Consider the following 16,803-nt stretch of genomic DNA (forward strand, 5'->3'; position numbering starts at 1 on the left):
AGCTGCACATAAGAAATGAGTTCTTAAGGATTCTGGGATTACAGCTCTGATCCCCATCCACACAGGTTTTATTCTCCTAGAGACTATAATTCATGATTAAGTGAACACACATGGGTGATATCAACTCTGTGAGAGAACTTGTACCATAGAACACCAGGCCAGGGCTGCTGAGGACGGTTTGCCTTGTATGTGCCAGACAACAGAAGAAGCCACATGTGACAACAGGACACACCATCACAACCAAGGCAACCTGTGCAAGTGCACAAGTAGGGGAAGTTGAGCACACAAAAATTAAACTCATGACCTCACCTGCCCTTAAACACCCTGCCTGAGGATGAACAGAGAATGATGTCAGGACCAACAGCTGTGGAAACTGCTATCAGTGCCCACCACTGCACAAGGACAGCAGACTGAAGAGCTCCCCTCCCACAACACCTTTCCCAAAACAGGAGTCAAAAAGCTCATGACCAAATATTGAGCACTCTACATGTCAAGCTCTCTTACCAACACATTCTCCACAACAGGCAGTGGCAGCACAAGGCTCCATGGGACATGTTCTCAAGACATCATCCCCCATTCTTTTCTTACAACATGGGTCTTTGTCTTCCCAAGGTTTTTTGATTCAAGGCCACACTTCACATTGGGACATGCCCAAGCTTTACTCACTGTCACTGCCACACTCATTCCCATGGACATACAACATTTTTTTTTCCCACCTCTTGCAAACCTTTCACTCCACCTCTTGCAGACCCTTCCCAGATGTAAAAACCCACACACAGATGGCACAGACCCCTCAGCTTTGGCAAAGATTCAGCAATTTCAGAGACAAACATGACAGACCTCAGAGCAATACCCATTGTAGAGGTCCTGTTGAAACAACACTGATGGCAACAGGCATTGAGTTCATGTTGACACTGCCCAACCCACACCATGGTGAGGACTCCAACATAGCAAGAGCCATCTGCCGTGTAGCAGAATTTGGATGGGTAGTGGCCTTCTTGCAAAAAAGATGGTTTCCAGGGAATGTGTAACGGTGCTGCTGCTAATGCATGTATTGAAAGATTATCAAAACCATTCATTGCACATTAAGCCATCCTACATCAAGATCAGACAGGAATGCAAGTTCACAACACTAGCAGCAGAGCAGGAACACGAAAAGATGCCGCTTTGGCTCATAGTCCTTTCCCTTGAACCATTACGATAGAATCATAGAATGGTAGGGTTGGAAGACACCGTTAAAGATCATCTAGTCCAACTCCCTTGCAAAAGCAGGTCAACCTAGACCAGGTTGCATAGGAACATGTCCAGGCCCGTCTTGAAGGCAAAATTACATCACAGGAAGAAAACAACACAGGCAAAGACTGCAAAGCATTCCTCTGAGAAAGTGAGACCCAAACAGAATTGTCAGGGAGGTGGAAGCAGATGCACAGGGCCCATGAACATCCTGAAAGACCTGCAAAACCCCAATGCCCTCAGAACCGCTGGGCTCAACCTGGCTCATAATACCTCATGCCCAGGGGCTGGGTGAGTAACAAGGGTGAGGATAGGAAAAGCGTAAGGAAGACTGTGGCACTGACCGTGTCCAGAAGAGCCGAAGGATCCGGCTGCGTCTCCTTCGCCGCGGGGCCGGGTGGCGGCGGCGGGAAGTTGGGACTGAAAACCATCAGGTCGCTCTTGCCCGCGCCGTCCGCCACGCACAGGCTCCGGCTCTGACGCTGCGAGTACGACCAGCTCCCCACTTCGCTGGCGCACACCAGCGTCGTCGGACCGGGACCCGACAGCACGGCCGCCCGCGGCACCCACCGAGACGCCCCGTACAGCACCACCGCCAGCAGGAACAGGCTCGACACCGCGCAGATGGCCACCACCAGCCACACGTTCGTCGACGATGACGACGACTCCGCGCCGCCCTCCACGCCCGACAACGGCCGCAGCCCCGGCCGCCCAGAGCCCGAGCCCGCGGCCGCCAACGCCGCCTCGGCGCCCTCCAGCAGCGACACGCTCAGCGTGGCCGTGGCCGAGCGCGACGGCTCGCCGTGGTCCCGCACCACGATCACCAGCCTCTGACGAGGGCCGTCCGCCTCCTCCAGCGCCCGCAACGTGCTCACCTCGCCGCTGTACAGCCCCACGCGGAACGGGCTCTTCCCACGCGGCTCCAACAGCTCGTACCGCAGCCACGCGTTGTAGCCCGAGTCCGCGTCCACCGCACGGATCTTCGCCACCACCTGCCCCGCCGGCGCCCCCCACGCCGCCCACGCCCACAGCGACCCCGACGCCGCCTCCAACGACGAAGCCCCACCCGCGTCGACACCCACGCCCGCACCGCCGCCCGCAGACGGCAGCAGCGCCGGCGCGTTGTCGTTCTCGTCCAACACGAACACCTGCACCGTCGCGTTGCCGCACAGCGGCGGCTCCCCCGCGTCCACCGCACGCACCTCGAACTGCAGCACCTGCACCTCCTCGTAGTCCAGCGCCTGCAGCGCCCACACGCGACCGCTCTCCGCGTCCACCGACACGTAGCTCGACGCCGGACGCCACACGCCGCCCGACAACAAAACCCCGCCGACAACGCCAACGCCGCTGCCGCCCTCCCACACCGAGTAGCTCACGCGGCCGTTGCCCGCCTCGTCCGGGTCCCGCGCCCACACCCGCGCCAGCTCCGCCCCCGCCGCGTTGTTCTCCCGCGCCAGCACCGTGTACACGGCCTGCGCGAACGCCGGCGCGTTGTCGTTCACGTCCGACACCGGCACCCGCACGCCGAGCCTGCCGCGCAAAGGCGGAGACCCGCCGTCCTCCGCACGCACCTCCACCTCGTACTCCGACACCCGCTCCCGGTCCAGCGCCTCCCGCAGCACCAGCGAGTACGAGCCCGCGAACGCCGACACCAGACCGAACGGCGACGACGGCCACACCGAGCAGCGCACGCGCCCGTTCGCCCCCGAGTCCCGGTCCGACACGCTCAGCAGCGCCACCACCGTCCCCACCGACGCGTCCTCCGGCACCGGCACCGACAGCGACGTCACCCGCACCTCCGGCGCGTTGTCGTTCACGTCCAGCACCTCCAGCTCCACGCTGCAGTGACCTGACAGCGGCAAAGTCCCCTTATCTCTCGCTTCGATCTCCAAGTCATACCATTGCACGCCCTCAAAATCCAGGGCGGCGGTAGTCCGTATTTCCCCGGATTTTCTATCGATTATGAACAAGTCCTGAAGTTTCTCAGAAACTCTCTCGCTTAACACGTAATATACCTCCCCATTAATTCCCTCATCTTTGTCTGTCGCTGTCAATTGAAAAAATACAGTCCCTGGAGGCGCGTTCTCCAGCACCTGCACTTTATACACCGACTGGTTGAACTGGGGCGCGTTGTCGTTCGCGTCCAGCACCGAGATCACCAGCTCCATCGTGCCCGTTAGCGACGGACGGCCCCCGTCACTCGCTGTCAACACCAAACGGTGCTCAGCCATTGTCTCGCGATCAAGAGATTTCATCAGCACCAGAAACAGCGACTTACTGCGAGATTTAAGGTTTTCTTCCTCTATTCTAAAATTTTCATTTGGACTGAGTGTGTAGGAGAGCTGAGCGTTGGCTCCGATATCTGCATCCGACGCGCCCTCCAGTGGGAAACGGGAACCCGGCAGCGACGATTCCGCCATGCTCAGGTTTTTCCGGCCGGCGGGGAAGATCGGAGCGTTGTCGTTGATGTCGGTGACCTCCAGCTCGATGTGGAACACGCGCAGTGGCCGCTCCACCAGCACCTCCAGCCGCAGCACGCACGGCGCGCTCTTCCCGCACAGCTCCTCCCGGTCCAGCCGCGAGCTCACCACCAGCGCCCCGCTCGCCCCGCTCACCTCCACGCTCGCCCGCCGGCCCTGCGACACCAGGCGCAGACGCCGCGCCTCCGCCTCGCCCGCCTCCAGACCCACGTCCTGCGCCAGACGGCCCACCACCGTCCCGGGCTCCGCTTCCTCCGACACCGAGTACCGCACCTGACCGCCGCACAGCGCCCACGCCGCCTGCACCACCAGCACCCGCAGCACCGGCCCCCAGCACGCGCCCATCGCCGCCGCACCGGCCCCGCACGCCTCTCCCCGCAGCCGCCCGGACGCGCCGGCTCTCCTGCGCGGCCCCCGCGCTCACAGCCGGGCTCTCCGCCGCACCGGGGCGGAGCCGCCTCGCCGCTCCGACGCCGTTTCTGAGCCTGCAGCGACACCTTGTGCTGCTCCGCCGCCTCACACGCTCACCACCGGCGACAACCCACCGCCGGCCCTGTGCTCTTCTTATGTCTCCTCTCTTCATCATTTTCACCTCAGTTTTTCTCAGTTTTCCCCACTCCTCATTTCTCTCTCCTTGTTTGTTTGCATTGCTTTCTTCTTGTCGTTATTTGTTTGATTACTTTTTCTTAATCGATCTCCCTTTCTCTTTCCTACTTTATCTTCTTATTCTTATGTACCTTTCTCACTCTTCACTTTTCTCCTTTGCATTCTCCTTTCTTCTGACTGCGTTTCTTTTCTTTCTTGCCCTTCTGTGTCCTATATTTGCTTCCCATTTCTCTTCCGTTTTCATCCTTCCCTTCCTGCACTCGCAGCTCGACAGTCGCCTCCGGCTCTGCAGCTGAGACCGTCAAACAGAGCCATCAGCGCTAATTACAGGGCAGGGGCGCCGGAGCGCGGTACACTAACCAAGGAGGAGGCGGTTAGAGACCAAATTCGTTCAGTGACTAGAGATAACATCAGTCGGTGCTGGACATTCCCTTCAGCGCTTCTTCTTTCCATTCCTTCTCTTCGTTTTTTCTTTCTCTCTTGCTTCCTGTCTTGCTTGTGACTTGCATCGAATTCTTTCTTTTTCTTTTCCTTCTTAATTTCCGATCGCTCTTCTCTGTTTCTATGCCATTTTTATTTCTTTTTCTTCTCTTTCCTTGTTCTCTTTCCTTCCGTCTTCTCCTTTTTTCTCTTCAACATACTTTCTTCATCGTCAATCCTTCTTCTCCTCTTTCCATTCTCGTCTATTCTGTTCTTCTTTTTCCTCTGCCAGAATGTTTTTAATACAGCTACACTACGCTCACCACGAAGCACAGACGAGCTCTTGAGTAGGAGCTCTCCTTCCATTCCTCTGCACAGTGAACAACTTTCCTGCTTTCCTACGGTCCAAGCATTCAACTTTGCCTGCTCTTCAGAATGAAGTTCACACTCTTCAGCCCGGACTACTCTTGAGGAACCAGCAAATAACATAGCAAGGCATTAATCACATGGCACAGAATAGCTCTGCTACATCAGAACAGAAGCCACCACCCTCTGAAAAACAAGTTCCAGGGTACTCCGACCCCCAATAAAACAGCTTCTGAGGAGTCCAAGCAGAGCAGGGTAATCTCTCATTCGGGAACTCAAAACTTCCTCGACTAGCATTGTGAGAGTTCTGATCCCAGCCCATACAGATCTTATTCTTCGAGAAGACCACACAAAATTCTGAATGGAAACTGCGCCCACAGGGTGTGGCATGTATGTAGGCACATCAGAACGAGCCATTCATGACAACAGGACCAAGGCCGATCCTGCAAGTGCACAAGCAGGGGAAGCTGAAAGAACAAAGATTACAACCACCTCCTCACCTGCCCTTACGAGTTCTATTTGAGGAGGGCCAATGAACCATCCTGGTGACATCAACAGCTCTGGAAGCTGCTATAACTACTACCACTACACAACGACAACAGATTCAAGTGCTGTCTTCCCACAGCTTCCCGAAACAGTAGCAAAAAAAGGTCATGGGGCAGTATTCAGCAGTCAGCACGTCATCTCCTCTAACCAACACATTGCCTACGTCAGGTAGCAGCAGCACAAGGGACTGTCTCTGGTGCAAGGGATTCTCATAACCTCAGAGGACACCGTGGGCATTTCAGTACCACACACTATCTCCAGATCTGGAAAGCCTCCCACTCCACACCCTTGGAACCTGGGAAAGGATTCTGGGCAGGAACAGCGCAGATTGTTCCTACCCCCTGCTTTCCTCTAGGCATCTTACATTTCCCACTCTAGGACATGTGTTCTCTTCACAACAGCACATGGCCATGCACTACCCGCTGCCACTGTCCCCTAAGGGACATGCCATAGTTTCCTTTCCCACCTCAAAACTCAATCCAATTTTTGGAGACTCTTCCCAGCAACGACACCCATAAAACTCCCACACAGATGGGATGTATGAACATACACACAGTGCTCAGCAGTCTCTGCATCTGACCTTTCATGTTTGGAAATGCTTCAGTTACCCCAGCAGGAAGTGTTGCAGATCTAGTAACAAAACTCCCCTGTACTGCTCCAGTATTTTTATTGGTACAATAAAGTGATTATAGAAAAGCCTCAAATGGCAATATAATTGATTTCACATTGTGAGAGAACAACCCAACTATTGATGAGCCCACCACTGCAACGGGCATCCTCCATTCCCCACTCCAGGACATGGTATCTCAAGACAAACACATCATCTCCCATTCCCTTCTTATGACATAGCCCAAGCTCTTCAGAAGGATTTCCTAGTCAGCCAAGTCTTCTCACTGCTCAAGGTCACCTTTCACATCAGGACATATCCATGCCCTACTCAGTGCAACTGCCACATTCACCTCACACACTCCTGTGGCTTCAGCAAGCTGAGATGGAAAAGTTACACAGCTGGCAGCAAGGCTGTGGATAGAGCTGATGTCTGGACAGCTCTAATGGCAACAGGCACTGAATTTATACTGTGACAGAACAACTCAATGTTGATGAACACACAGGGAACATCAAAGGTATCTCGTCTGTGGAAGGATTTGGTATTGAGGTGAAGTGTTTGGGGGCTGGTTATTTTTTTGGTTGGTTGGTTTGTGTGGGGCTTTGGGCTGTGTGAATTTTCATAGTGTTTGAAGGGAGTTTTTGCTTTTTTTCCCACATAAGAGGATTTTCACAGGTATTGGGTGCACTATGTAAAGAACAACAATACAGAGCAGGATATATCACACCACTTCTCTGGACAAGAATAAAGATCCACGACCTGGGAGAAAAGAGGAGCAAAAATACAAAATTTCCCATTTCCAACACCTACCTTGAGTGACACTCCTCTGCTTGAATATCTCACGTGACCAAGTAGAATTACAATACAATTCATAGTGAATCTAGTGGGTGAATAGAAATGGAGGAGCTACACTACGAAGAGAGACAATTCTAGAGCCTCGTCTGTCACCTGGCATGAAGCCTCTTGCAAAGGAGAATCGAAGAACACAAGTTTTCCATAAGAAACCACAGCTGATACCAGCACAGTTGCCAGACAGCAACAGTAATAAGGCAGTAATTGGTGCCTGGGGGACTGTCACCAGCAGAGCCTTCGTGTCTTGCACTCCTTCAGCAAGCTTGGGGGGAAATGCTGCACTGCAGCAAGCATCTCCACAAAAACAATGTCATGGCAACGCTCATCATAACCAGCAAGGATTGTACTTGGAGAGAACAACTCACACCCACATCACCAAACCTCAGCTGTGAGTGGCAGCTGCTTCGAAGTGAAGCGATTCCTCCACCACGGCAATGAGGGACAAGGGGCGGAGACAATGACATGAAAGCAGATGCACAGGGTCCATGAACCTTCCGAAGCACCTACTGCCCTCAGGACCACCGGGGGTCTCAGTCCCGTGCCCGCCAATGCCAAACCGTGAGATAAAAAAGAAAAAAAAAGGCAAGGAAGGGAAAGAGGCAAGGAAGACTGTGGTACTGACCGTGTCCAGGAGAGCCGACGGATCCGGCTGCGTCTCTTTGGCCGCGAGGCCGGGCGGCGGCGGCGGGAAGTTGGGGCTGAAAACCATCAGGTCGCTCTTGCCCGCACCGTCCGCCACGCACAGGCTCCGGCTCTGACGCTGCGAGTACGACCAGCTCCCCACTTCGCTGGCGCACACCAGCGTCGTCGGACCGGGCCCCGACAACACGGCCGCGCGCGGCACCCACCGAGACGCCCCGTACAGCACCACCGCCAGCAGGAACAGGCTCGACACCGCGCAGATGGCCACCACCAGCCACACGTTCGTCGACGACGACGACTCTGAGCCGCCCTCCACGCCTGACAACGGCCGCAGCCCCGGCCGCCCAGAGCCCGAGCCCGCGGCCGCCAGCGCCGCCTCGGCGCCCTCCAGCAGCGACACGCTCAGCGTGGCCGTGGCCGAGCGCGATGGCTCGCCGTGATCCCGCACCACGATCACCAGCCTCTGACGAGGGCCGTCCGCCTCCTCCAGCGCCCGCAACGTGCTCACCTCGCCGCTGTACAGCCCCACGCGGAACGGGCTCTTCCCACGCGGCTCCAACAGCTCGTACCGCAGCCACGCGTTGTAGCCCGAGTCCGCGTCCACCGCACGGATCTTCGCCACCACCTGCCCCGCCGGCGCCCCCCACGCCGCCCACGCCCACAGCGACCCCGACACCGCCTCCAACGACGAAGCCCCACCCGCGTCGACGCCCACGCCCGCACCGCCGCCCGCAGACGGCAGCAGCGCCGGCGCGTTGTCGTTCTCGTCCAACACGAACACCTGCACCGTCGCGTTGCCGCACAGCGGCGGCTCCCCCGCGTCCACCGCACGCACCTCGAACTGCAGCACCTGCACCTCCTCGTAGTCCAGCGCCTGCAGCGCCCACACGCGACCGCTCTCCGCGTCCACCGACACGTAGCTCGACGCCGGACGCCACACGCCGCCCGACAACAAAACCCCGCCGACAACGCCAACGCCGCTGCCGCCCTCCCACACCGAGTAGCTCACGCGGCCGTTGCCCGCCTCGTCCGGGTCCCGCGCCCACACCCGCGCCAGCTCGGCCCCCGCCGCGTTGTTCTCCCGCGCCAGCACCGTGTACACGGCCTGCGCGAACGCCGGCGCGTTGTCGTTCACGTCCGACACCGGCACCCGCACCCCGAGCCTGCCGCGCAAAGGCGGAGACCCGCCGTCCTCCGCACGCACCTCCACCTCGTACTCCGACACCCGCTCCCGGTCCAGCGCCTCCCGCAGCACCAGCGAGTACGAGCCCGCGAACGCCGACACCAGACCGAACGGCGACGACGGCCACACCGAGCAGCGCACGCGCCCGTTCGCCCCCGAGTCCCGGTCCGACACGCTCAGCAGCGCCACCACCGTCCCCACCGACGCGTCCTCCGACACCGGCACCGAAAGCGACGTCACCCGCACCTCCGGCGCGTTGTCGTTCACGTCCAGCACCTCCAGCTCCACGCTGCAGTGACCTGACAGCGGCAAAGGCCCCTTATCTCTCGCTTCGATTTGTATCTCGTAGAAAGGGATGTCTTCGTAATCCAGAGCGCGCATCAGACGGAGCTCGCCAGTCTTGGGATCAAGAGTGAATAACTCACTGTTAGCAGCAGGAACTGAACTCAAGATGCTATATGAAAACTCCTTATTCAGTCCCTGGTCCGCATCAGTGGCGTTCACTCGCGCCACCACCGTACCCTCTGCAGCGTTCTCCGGCACCTGCACTTTATACACCGACTGGCTGAACTGGGGCGCGTTGTCGTTCGCGTCCAGCACCCAGATCACCAGCTCCATCGTGCCCGTCAGCGACGGACGGCCCCCGTCACTCGCTGTCAACACCAAACGGTGCTCAGCCATCGTCTCGCGGTCCAGAGAATTCGTGAGCACTAAGAACAAAGATTTCCTATTTTCAGCAGAGGATTTAACATCCAGACTGAAATGCTCGTTGGGGCTGAGTGTGTAGGAGAGCTGAGCGTTGGCTCCGATATCTGCATCCGACGCGCCCTCCAGTGGGAAACGGGAACCCGGCACCGTGGTTAATTCCGCCATGCTCAGGTTTTTTCGGGCGGCGGGGAAGATCGGAGCATTATCGTTGATGTCGGTAACCTCCAGCTCGATGTGGAACACACGCAGTGGCCGCTCCACCAGCACCTCCAGCCGCAGCACGCACGGCGCGCTCTTCCCGCACAGCTCCTCCCGGTCCAGCCGCGAGCTCACCACCAGCGCCCCGCTCGCCCCGCTCACCTCCACGCTCGCCCGCCGGCCCTGCGACACCAGGCGCAGACGCCGCGCCTCCGCCTCGCCCGCCTCCAGACCCACGTCCTGCGCCAGACGGCCCACCACCGTCCCGGGCTCCGCTTCCTCCGACACCGAGTACCGCACCTGACCGCCGCACAGCGCCCACGCCGCCTGCACCACCAGCACCCGCAGCACCGGCCCCCAGCACGCGCCCATCGCCGCCGCACCGGCCCCGCACGCCTCTCCCCGCAGCCGCCCGGACGCGCCGGCTCTCCTGCGCGGCCCCCGCGCTCACAGCCGGGCTCTCCGCCGCACCGGGGCGGAGCCGCCTCGCCGCTCCGACGCCGTTTCTGAGCCTGCAGCGACACCGTGTGCTGCTCCGCCGCCTCACACGCTCTCCACCGGCGACAACCCGGCTGTCAGCCCCGCGCTCCTCGTCCCTTCTCCCCGTCTCTCCATCACTTTTTTACTTTATCACTTTCTCCTCATTCTTTTCTTCTGTTTTTCCTTGCTTCTTTTTTTTCTTCCTCCCTTACTGGCTTGGTCATTGGCCGCATATATTTATTTCTCCTTTCTTTCTTTATCCGTTTCCTTTTTATCTTCCTTCTCCCTCCCTTCCCCTGCCCTGCCCGGTGCTTTGCTCCTCTTTGCATTCTGTTTTTTCCACCCTTTTCTTTACCCTTCGACCAGTGACAGAGTTTTTTCCCTGACAGATTAAGGCAGATCACGTGTCATATCCTAAATAATTGTCGAAGTTCAGCCTTCGAAGATGAAAAGGCGTCTTCTCCTTAGAGCTGCTCCCGTGTGAAGTGGACCATGGCAGCAAAAAGATCCCTGGCGGATACTGCTGCCGACGGGATCTTGGCTATATGAAGCCCATTAGCACATCTCTATCGCAGTCTCAATGCCCACAGAGAGTTTTTCATTCCCTTACGTTATTTAGGTTACACACGGATTTTCTGCAGCCTCATAGCCATTCCCACAGACCCCAGGTAGACAAAGACTAATCTATCCGATGACAGGTAAACAGACTGATCTACCCCATCAAGCAGAACAGCATTTGTTAACTTTTTCCATGTGCAGGTGACAGAACCCATCGTTTTGATAACAGAGGATTGACGAGGCTCGATTTTTGCCAAGTTAATCTGGAGACATCTTCTCGACCTCTGAGTTCCACGGAATTTTCTGGAAGCTTGTTTTAATTCTCGTAGCAAAAGGGGAATAAAAACGGTTTGGTTAGAGATCACTGCATCCACCCGCAGGTAGGAAATGTCAGGGCAGATCTGCTGTCAACAACTTCATCACGCTTGAGCCATGCGAATCCAGGATGAGACGTGTTTAAGCAGGATAGATTTGGTTTTATTTTTCCCTACTTACCCACCTGCTAAGTTAATGCACTTACCGTGAATAAGTAGATCTTCTCTGTAGGAATATTTCATGACACATTCATACGGGTGAAAATGTAATGCTGGCGCCAGCAAAAAGAGCACCATTTTCTTTTCAAGTAGCTTAGAGCCATGCTAGGGTCAAAGCTAAGCTTGCTGGAAAGTGTGGCAGGATGTTTTGCATCAGTAAAACAGCTGTTGATGAGGTGACAAGCACTAACGTCAAGGACAGAGGACTCGGTGTCTCTTTTCCTATGGTCTGAAGACTTGTCTGGCATTTTCTCTACATCTACCAAGCAGTAGCTGGAGTAAATGGTCCCTCGATGCCAGAGATCTGAGCTTAGCTAGTGAGATCTGAGCTTAGCTAGTGAGATCTGAGCTTAGCTAGTGAGAAAGGTGTTTCTGTATGCAAAGAAGAACTGAAAGAATCCAGGATAAGTGACGCGTTGGGAGAGTTGTTGCTTGCTGACTCAAACTCTCACATTCTTATGCATTGCACTGCTACCACAGATGTACAACTCAGTTGCCTTTTACACCACCTGTGTCTATAATGAGAAGCCACGAAGGTCATGAGAAAAAGCCGAGATGATCCTGCAAAAATCGCTCGCGTTGGTGGAAGCCTTAATTTAGCCACTCCAAACTTGGTCATTCTCAGAGCGTGCTGTGTGCCTCTGAGCAGCCAGATGTGAGGGATGGTTCTTCACATCTAGAAAGGGTCTGTACAGGAAAATCAATAAAAGCTACTCACCTTTACACCTCTACATCCCACCAGTCCCCTGGCATTACTCTAAGTCTGCTCCGTGTGATAGGAAGCGGTGACAGCCTGTTGCCAAAAAAAACCACCAAACCCGAAATTCAGCATCACAGGTTCAGTTCATCCATCAGAGCTCACGGAGTGAGCAATCAGGGCTCATCAGCAAACACTCCCAGGAGCTCCAGCCAGACGAGAGGTTCGTCTCCAGTCGTTCTTTAGACGGGGGAGAGACACAGAGTTTTCCAGAGATACCAGGAGATACCAGTTCGACCCCCTCTGAAGTCAAAGCATGACTTCAGTTAACACTTTGAGACAAGACATGGAGAATCGGCAAGAGGAAGAAAAGCAGCAACTCCAGAGGAATCGTTGCCGTGACACGGGACACTTCCAGCTTTACCATCCTTGAGGTGGCAAGTGCTTCACAGCAGCTCCAGATCAGCCGGTTTGGGGCGACTATTCCCGTCAACGGGCATGCGGGAAGAAACGCCCGTCCAAAGGACTCACTGCGAAGCAGGTCCTTAACGCCTATCTAGTGGTTAGAGTATGGCACAGAAAAGCCCGGGTCAGGTTTCAAAGACTTCCCGAGACGGAAAGCGTCTAAATCAGCCTTTCCTGCTATTCAGTAGTGCCCTAATCGCCGAGAGAAGGACCGTCCGAATAGGGTCCCACCGGTGCTTCAGTGGGACACTCGCCTTGGACGATGCCGGGAAAGGGCTGGGTCCTCGCTTCTGCATATCGCCTTCGGCAGACACTGAACATAAGGTAGGCAGGCTCCGTGTACAGAGAAAGGACACCAAACTCGTCCCTTTTCACCCCTGTCTTCGAGACGCTGGCCGAGCTGGAGCCGCCCTCCCCCGTTGTTCCTTGGGAAGCCGCCGGCGATGCCCCTCGCTGTGTCCCCCGCCGCTGCCAGCCCTCAGCCTGTCATTCCGCTGGTGACAGGACCCGTCGCAGTGTCAGGGAAAAGCCTTCACGCCTGTGCCCCACCGCCGTTCCCAAACCGCCCGGCTCTCCCCGCCAAGCCGGGTTCCTTCAGCCCAGAGCTTCAGCCGGGCTCCCCCGCCGCCATCCGCGGGAAGAAAAGAACGGTCTCAGTCGGAAAGTGCATTTAAAAAAAACCAAAACAAAGCCAAAAGACATTTCATCCGCTTCCAAAGCAGCGCAGCCGTGACAGGGAGCAGCTGCTTCTCCATCCCGGGGCCTTCTGGGGAAGCAGGCGGAGCACGACCCGCCTCTTCCTCCCCGCCAGCGCCCACTCGCGCCTCGGCGGCAGCTCCGGGAATAGGTTCGGTTGTCCGCAGTGGGGCTAATCCCTCGCTTCTCCCACTTGGAGGGGAACGGGATGATTTTTCCTGCTCTCAGCTGCCTCTGGGCAAGGGCTGGACAGCCTCGGCAGCTTCGCCGGAGCAGCGGCTGCGCTTGGTCCCTTCCCGCCTGTCTCGTCGCTGTAGGTTTCATTCTCAACCAGCTTCTATTTAGGCTGGAGTTTCTCCAAACACTATTTATGAGAGCCCGGGTTTTCTCACGTGTGAAGTGTTTTAGGGGCACGCTGCCCGCGAGCTGCTCGATCCTGGCTTCTTCCTCCAAGGGAAGGCACGTCTGACAACACAGACCCCGATCGCAGCAGTGCTGGAGGTGTCTTCCAGCACTGAACATTTCGGCTCTTCATCCCGCGATGGGAGCTCGTGGGATAACGGGTGCAGGCTCCCAGCCTTCCCCAATTAACAGCTCTGGCGTTTGCATCTGGCACTCGGGCGTTTGCAGCACCTGCCGCCTGCCCATTTTCCCGAGGGAGAACATAAGGAGGTTCGCCCCTTGGGCTGCCCAGCGTTGGGAGGAGCTGAGCTGGAAATCCTCGCCAGATACTCTGACAAAAAACCCACATCAGGCACCTCCATAAAGGTAGAGGATAAATAACAGCTGTAGGCAGCAATTAGCACTGTCCGAGAGGAAAGGTGGGCGCGATGGGCGGGGAGTGGGGCTTCCCCCCAGCCCAGGACTCTGATTGCTTGGCAATGATATCGAGAAGGCGAGTTCCCCGGGAGCTGGCCGAGCCTGCGAGGCTGGAGAGACACGTGTTGACCCGCCCTGGGAACGATGCGTGGAGATGAGGGATCGCGGGAGCCCGTCTGGCCGCTCCCATTGACCATTCACTAAGTCCCTTCCCCAGACACCATCAGAGCTCCCGCTCGGGAGCAGATGGTTCCCCTCCGTCCCGAGGTTCAGCCCGGACAGATTGCATACAATTTATTAATAACCCAACAGATGCTCGGGCACTTTCCAGCTCAGATTATATTTCCTGATTGCTCAAATCCCGTCCTCGGAGAGCTGTTCGTTTATCTTCTGCTGCTCCTCTTTGTACCACACCACCACCCACCTAACAAGGAGGGAAATTGATGTCCCCTTCACCCTGATCCTGTGTGTAAGCGTCGGGGATCTGAAGGGGGAATGAAGCCCTTCAGTCAAATGTGCTGCCAGGGCTGCCCCGCTCCCTGCGGGCACAGCACGGACGAGCCGTCGGGGCCCTCCGGTGCTGCTGTCCATAGCAGGGCTGGAAGCCGAGATGCCATTAGTAGCCCTCCTGGGCGCTGCCTGGCGGGGAGCAACATGTGACTCTTAGTAAAACATCAGGAGTCGGGACTTGTGCCCTTTGTTTCCCAGGGTTGTGCTAACTGGGGTATGGAGAGGTGGTTCCCCCTCCCGGAGCTGCTTTCCAAACCCTGGGGATGGCTGTATCGAGGTGAAATTAAAACAACCCCGTGAACAAAACTGATGCTGCCCTCGACAAGAACTCCCCCAGCCTTGGGCAGTACAGGCAGTGAAAGAGGCAGAGCTGGGGGCCGCTGACCTCATCTGCATCTCAGACATAGGGTCTTAAAAGAGGAGGGGGGACGTACAGGGAGAAAGTGCAACACACACAAACACACACAATTCCCTCCTCCCCTCATCCCCCGAACTAGATGAGATGCTCTGAGCTCCAGAAAGAGCCATCACAGACCTTTCAGCAACACTACGTTCAATTTTAATGTATAAAATGGGCTTTTCGTTGCTCTGCAGGGAAAAGCACAAAAGCAGCAGGTTGTTTACGCTACTGAATAAACTAAAGGCAGGTCTCTGCGGGACCTTATGCAAACCACTTACCTTGAAACACAACCCCGCGGGAAAGGGAGCTACGGAGAGATGCTTGGTTAATGTTTTACATCTTCTGTGCAGCATCCCAGTGGCTGGCTGAGCACCAGGTAGCATTGGGTATCACAGAAGGCAGGGGCTGGGCTTGAATTTGGAATGTAGCAGGCACTTGTAAGGTGTCAATAGCAGGACACTGCCTGGAGGTCAGTGGAGCATGATGTAGGAGTTAAACCTAAAGGCTGCTCAGTGGCAGCTGGGCTGGGTAAAAGGCACTTTGCTTTCTGTGGATGCAGGTGAGAGACACTCTCAGCAATAACAGCAGAAGAATATTAAAGTCTGATACATTTTTCATAGCACTTGACATTTGCAGTATAATTCCACTTGCTTGGCTTCACCATTCCCCCCATGCCCAGCAGATTTAATGCAGGGGTGGTTTTCCCCATTTCAGCCTCTGTAAATAAAGTGAGAGGGTTATGCATTTGCAGGACAGAACAAATTCCTTCCTCCTTGCTCTACAGCAATAGGGAAGAACTGCATGGGATGCTGCCAGGCAGTCCCACCACGGAAAGGAGAACCAGGATAGGGGTGTTGTGTTAAGATGGTCAGTGAAGGGGGTTTGTGGGCTCTCAGAGACTGAGCTCTTTGTGATTTCAGGGAGAAAAGATGCAATTTGTACCCTGTTTACGTAGCAACCTATCCTAACACCCCAGATTCCCCGAAGTGTCCACCAGAAAGAGAATGGAAAGGGATTCCAACTCTAGCACAGGGTTCCTGGTCAGACAGCAGCTATTTTGTCCAATTTTCAGTGTTCTCCCCATCTTCCTTCTTTCTGTAGCAACAGCTACAAGCATTATCCCCTGGCAGGAATTCTCATAGCTTGTTCAATTAGACAAATCTCCCACTCTGTTATTTTTCTTTCACTTTACTGCACACCAGCTGTGCAGGTTCTGAATGCCATATCCTCTTTTTGCATTCACAGACCTCCCAAATAGTTCCTCAATGAGTTTCCTAGGCCACGGTCACAGAATACAGCAGAGAAGGAGCAAAACCAGCAAGAGCAACACAAATATTTTCTGAGTTGATAAATGCTCTTCAGTCACTCACCACTTTGTGTCTCTGACAAATTGTCTCCACAACAAGAAGGTCTTTTAAAGTAACATATACATTGTAAGGGAATATTTAATGGAATGATCTGTTGATGTTTTGCTGTTTTTTTCCCAGTCCCAATCTCCTCTTTGCTGAACTCAAAAAGGGGGAAATATGGGGCATGTTCAAAATAACAAAGTTCCACAGTAGAACATTATAACAAAGCAAAGCCAGAAGGATTCACTCCCATCACAACTGCCTTGAGAGTGAAAGGATCAGCCACACTTCTCATCACTCAGGGGACAGACATCCCAATAAAGACAAAATGGAAGTCAGACAGCATATATACATAAAAGAGAACTCACTGGGGAGCTTCATCTCTCAGAGCAGGGACGTGTGGAAATGTTTGGGGAAGAGAGAAGGCGATGGACAACCAGGGCTCATGGGGCAGC

General features: G+C 55.5%; 2 protein-coding genes across 2 annotated transcripts; both read right to left on the reverse strand.

Moving 5' to 3' along the window:
• Positions 1–1,487: 1,487 nt before the first annotated feature.
• LOC133626116 (protocadherin alpha-2-like) lies at positions 1,488–4,135 on the reverse strand. Its single transcript, XM_062002785.1, has one exon. It carries the CDS (start codon positions 4,056–4,058, stop codon positions 1,488–1,490), a length of 2,571 nt encoding a protein of 856 aa, XP_061858769.1. The 5' UTR covers positions 4,059–4,135.
• Positions 4,136–4,462: 327 nt separating this feature from the next.
• Positions 4,463–10,368, reverse strand: LOC133626117 (protocadherin alpha-2-like). Its single transcript, XM_062002786.1, has 3 exons — positions 7,733–10,368; positions 4,961–5,024; positions 4,463–4,611 (listed from the first exon to the last, which is right to left on the reverse strand). The coding sequence occupies exons 1-3, from the start codon at positions 10,211–10,213 to the stop codon at positions 4,463–4,465; spliced, it is 2,694 nt and encodes an 897-aa protein (XP_061858770.1). The 5' UTR covers positions 10,214–10,368.
• Positions 10,369–16,803: the final 6,435 nt, after the last annotated feature.

Source organism: Colius striatus, chromosome 9, assembly GCF_028858725.1.
Source record: "Colius striatus isolate bColStr4 chromosome 9, bColStr4.1.hap1, whole genome shotgun sequence".
NCBI lineage: Eukaryota > Metazoa > Chordata > Aves > Coliiformes > Coliidae > Colius > Colius striatus.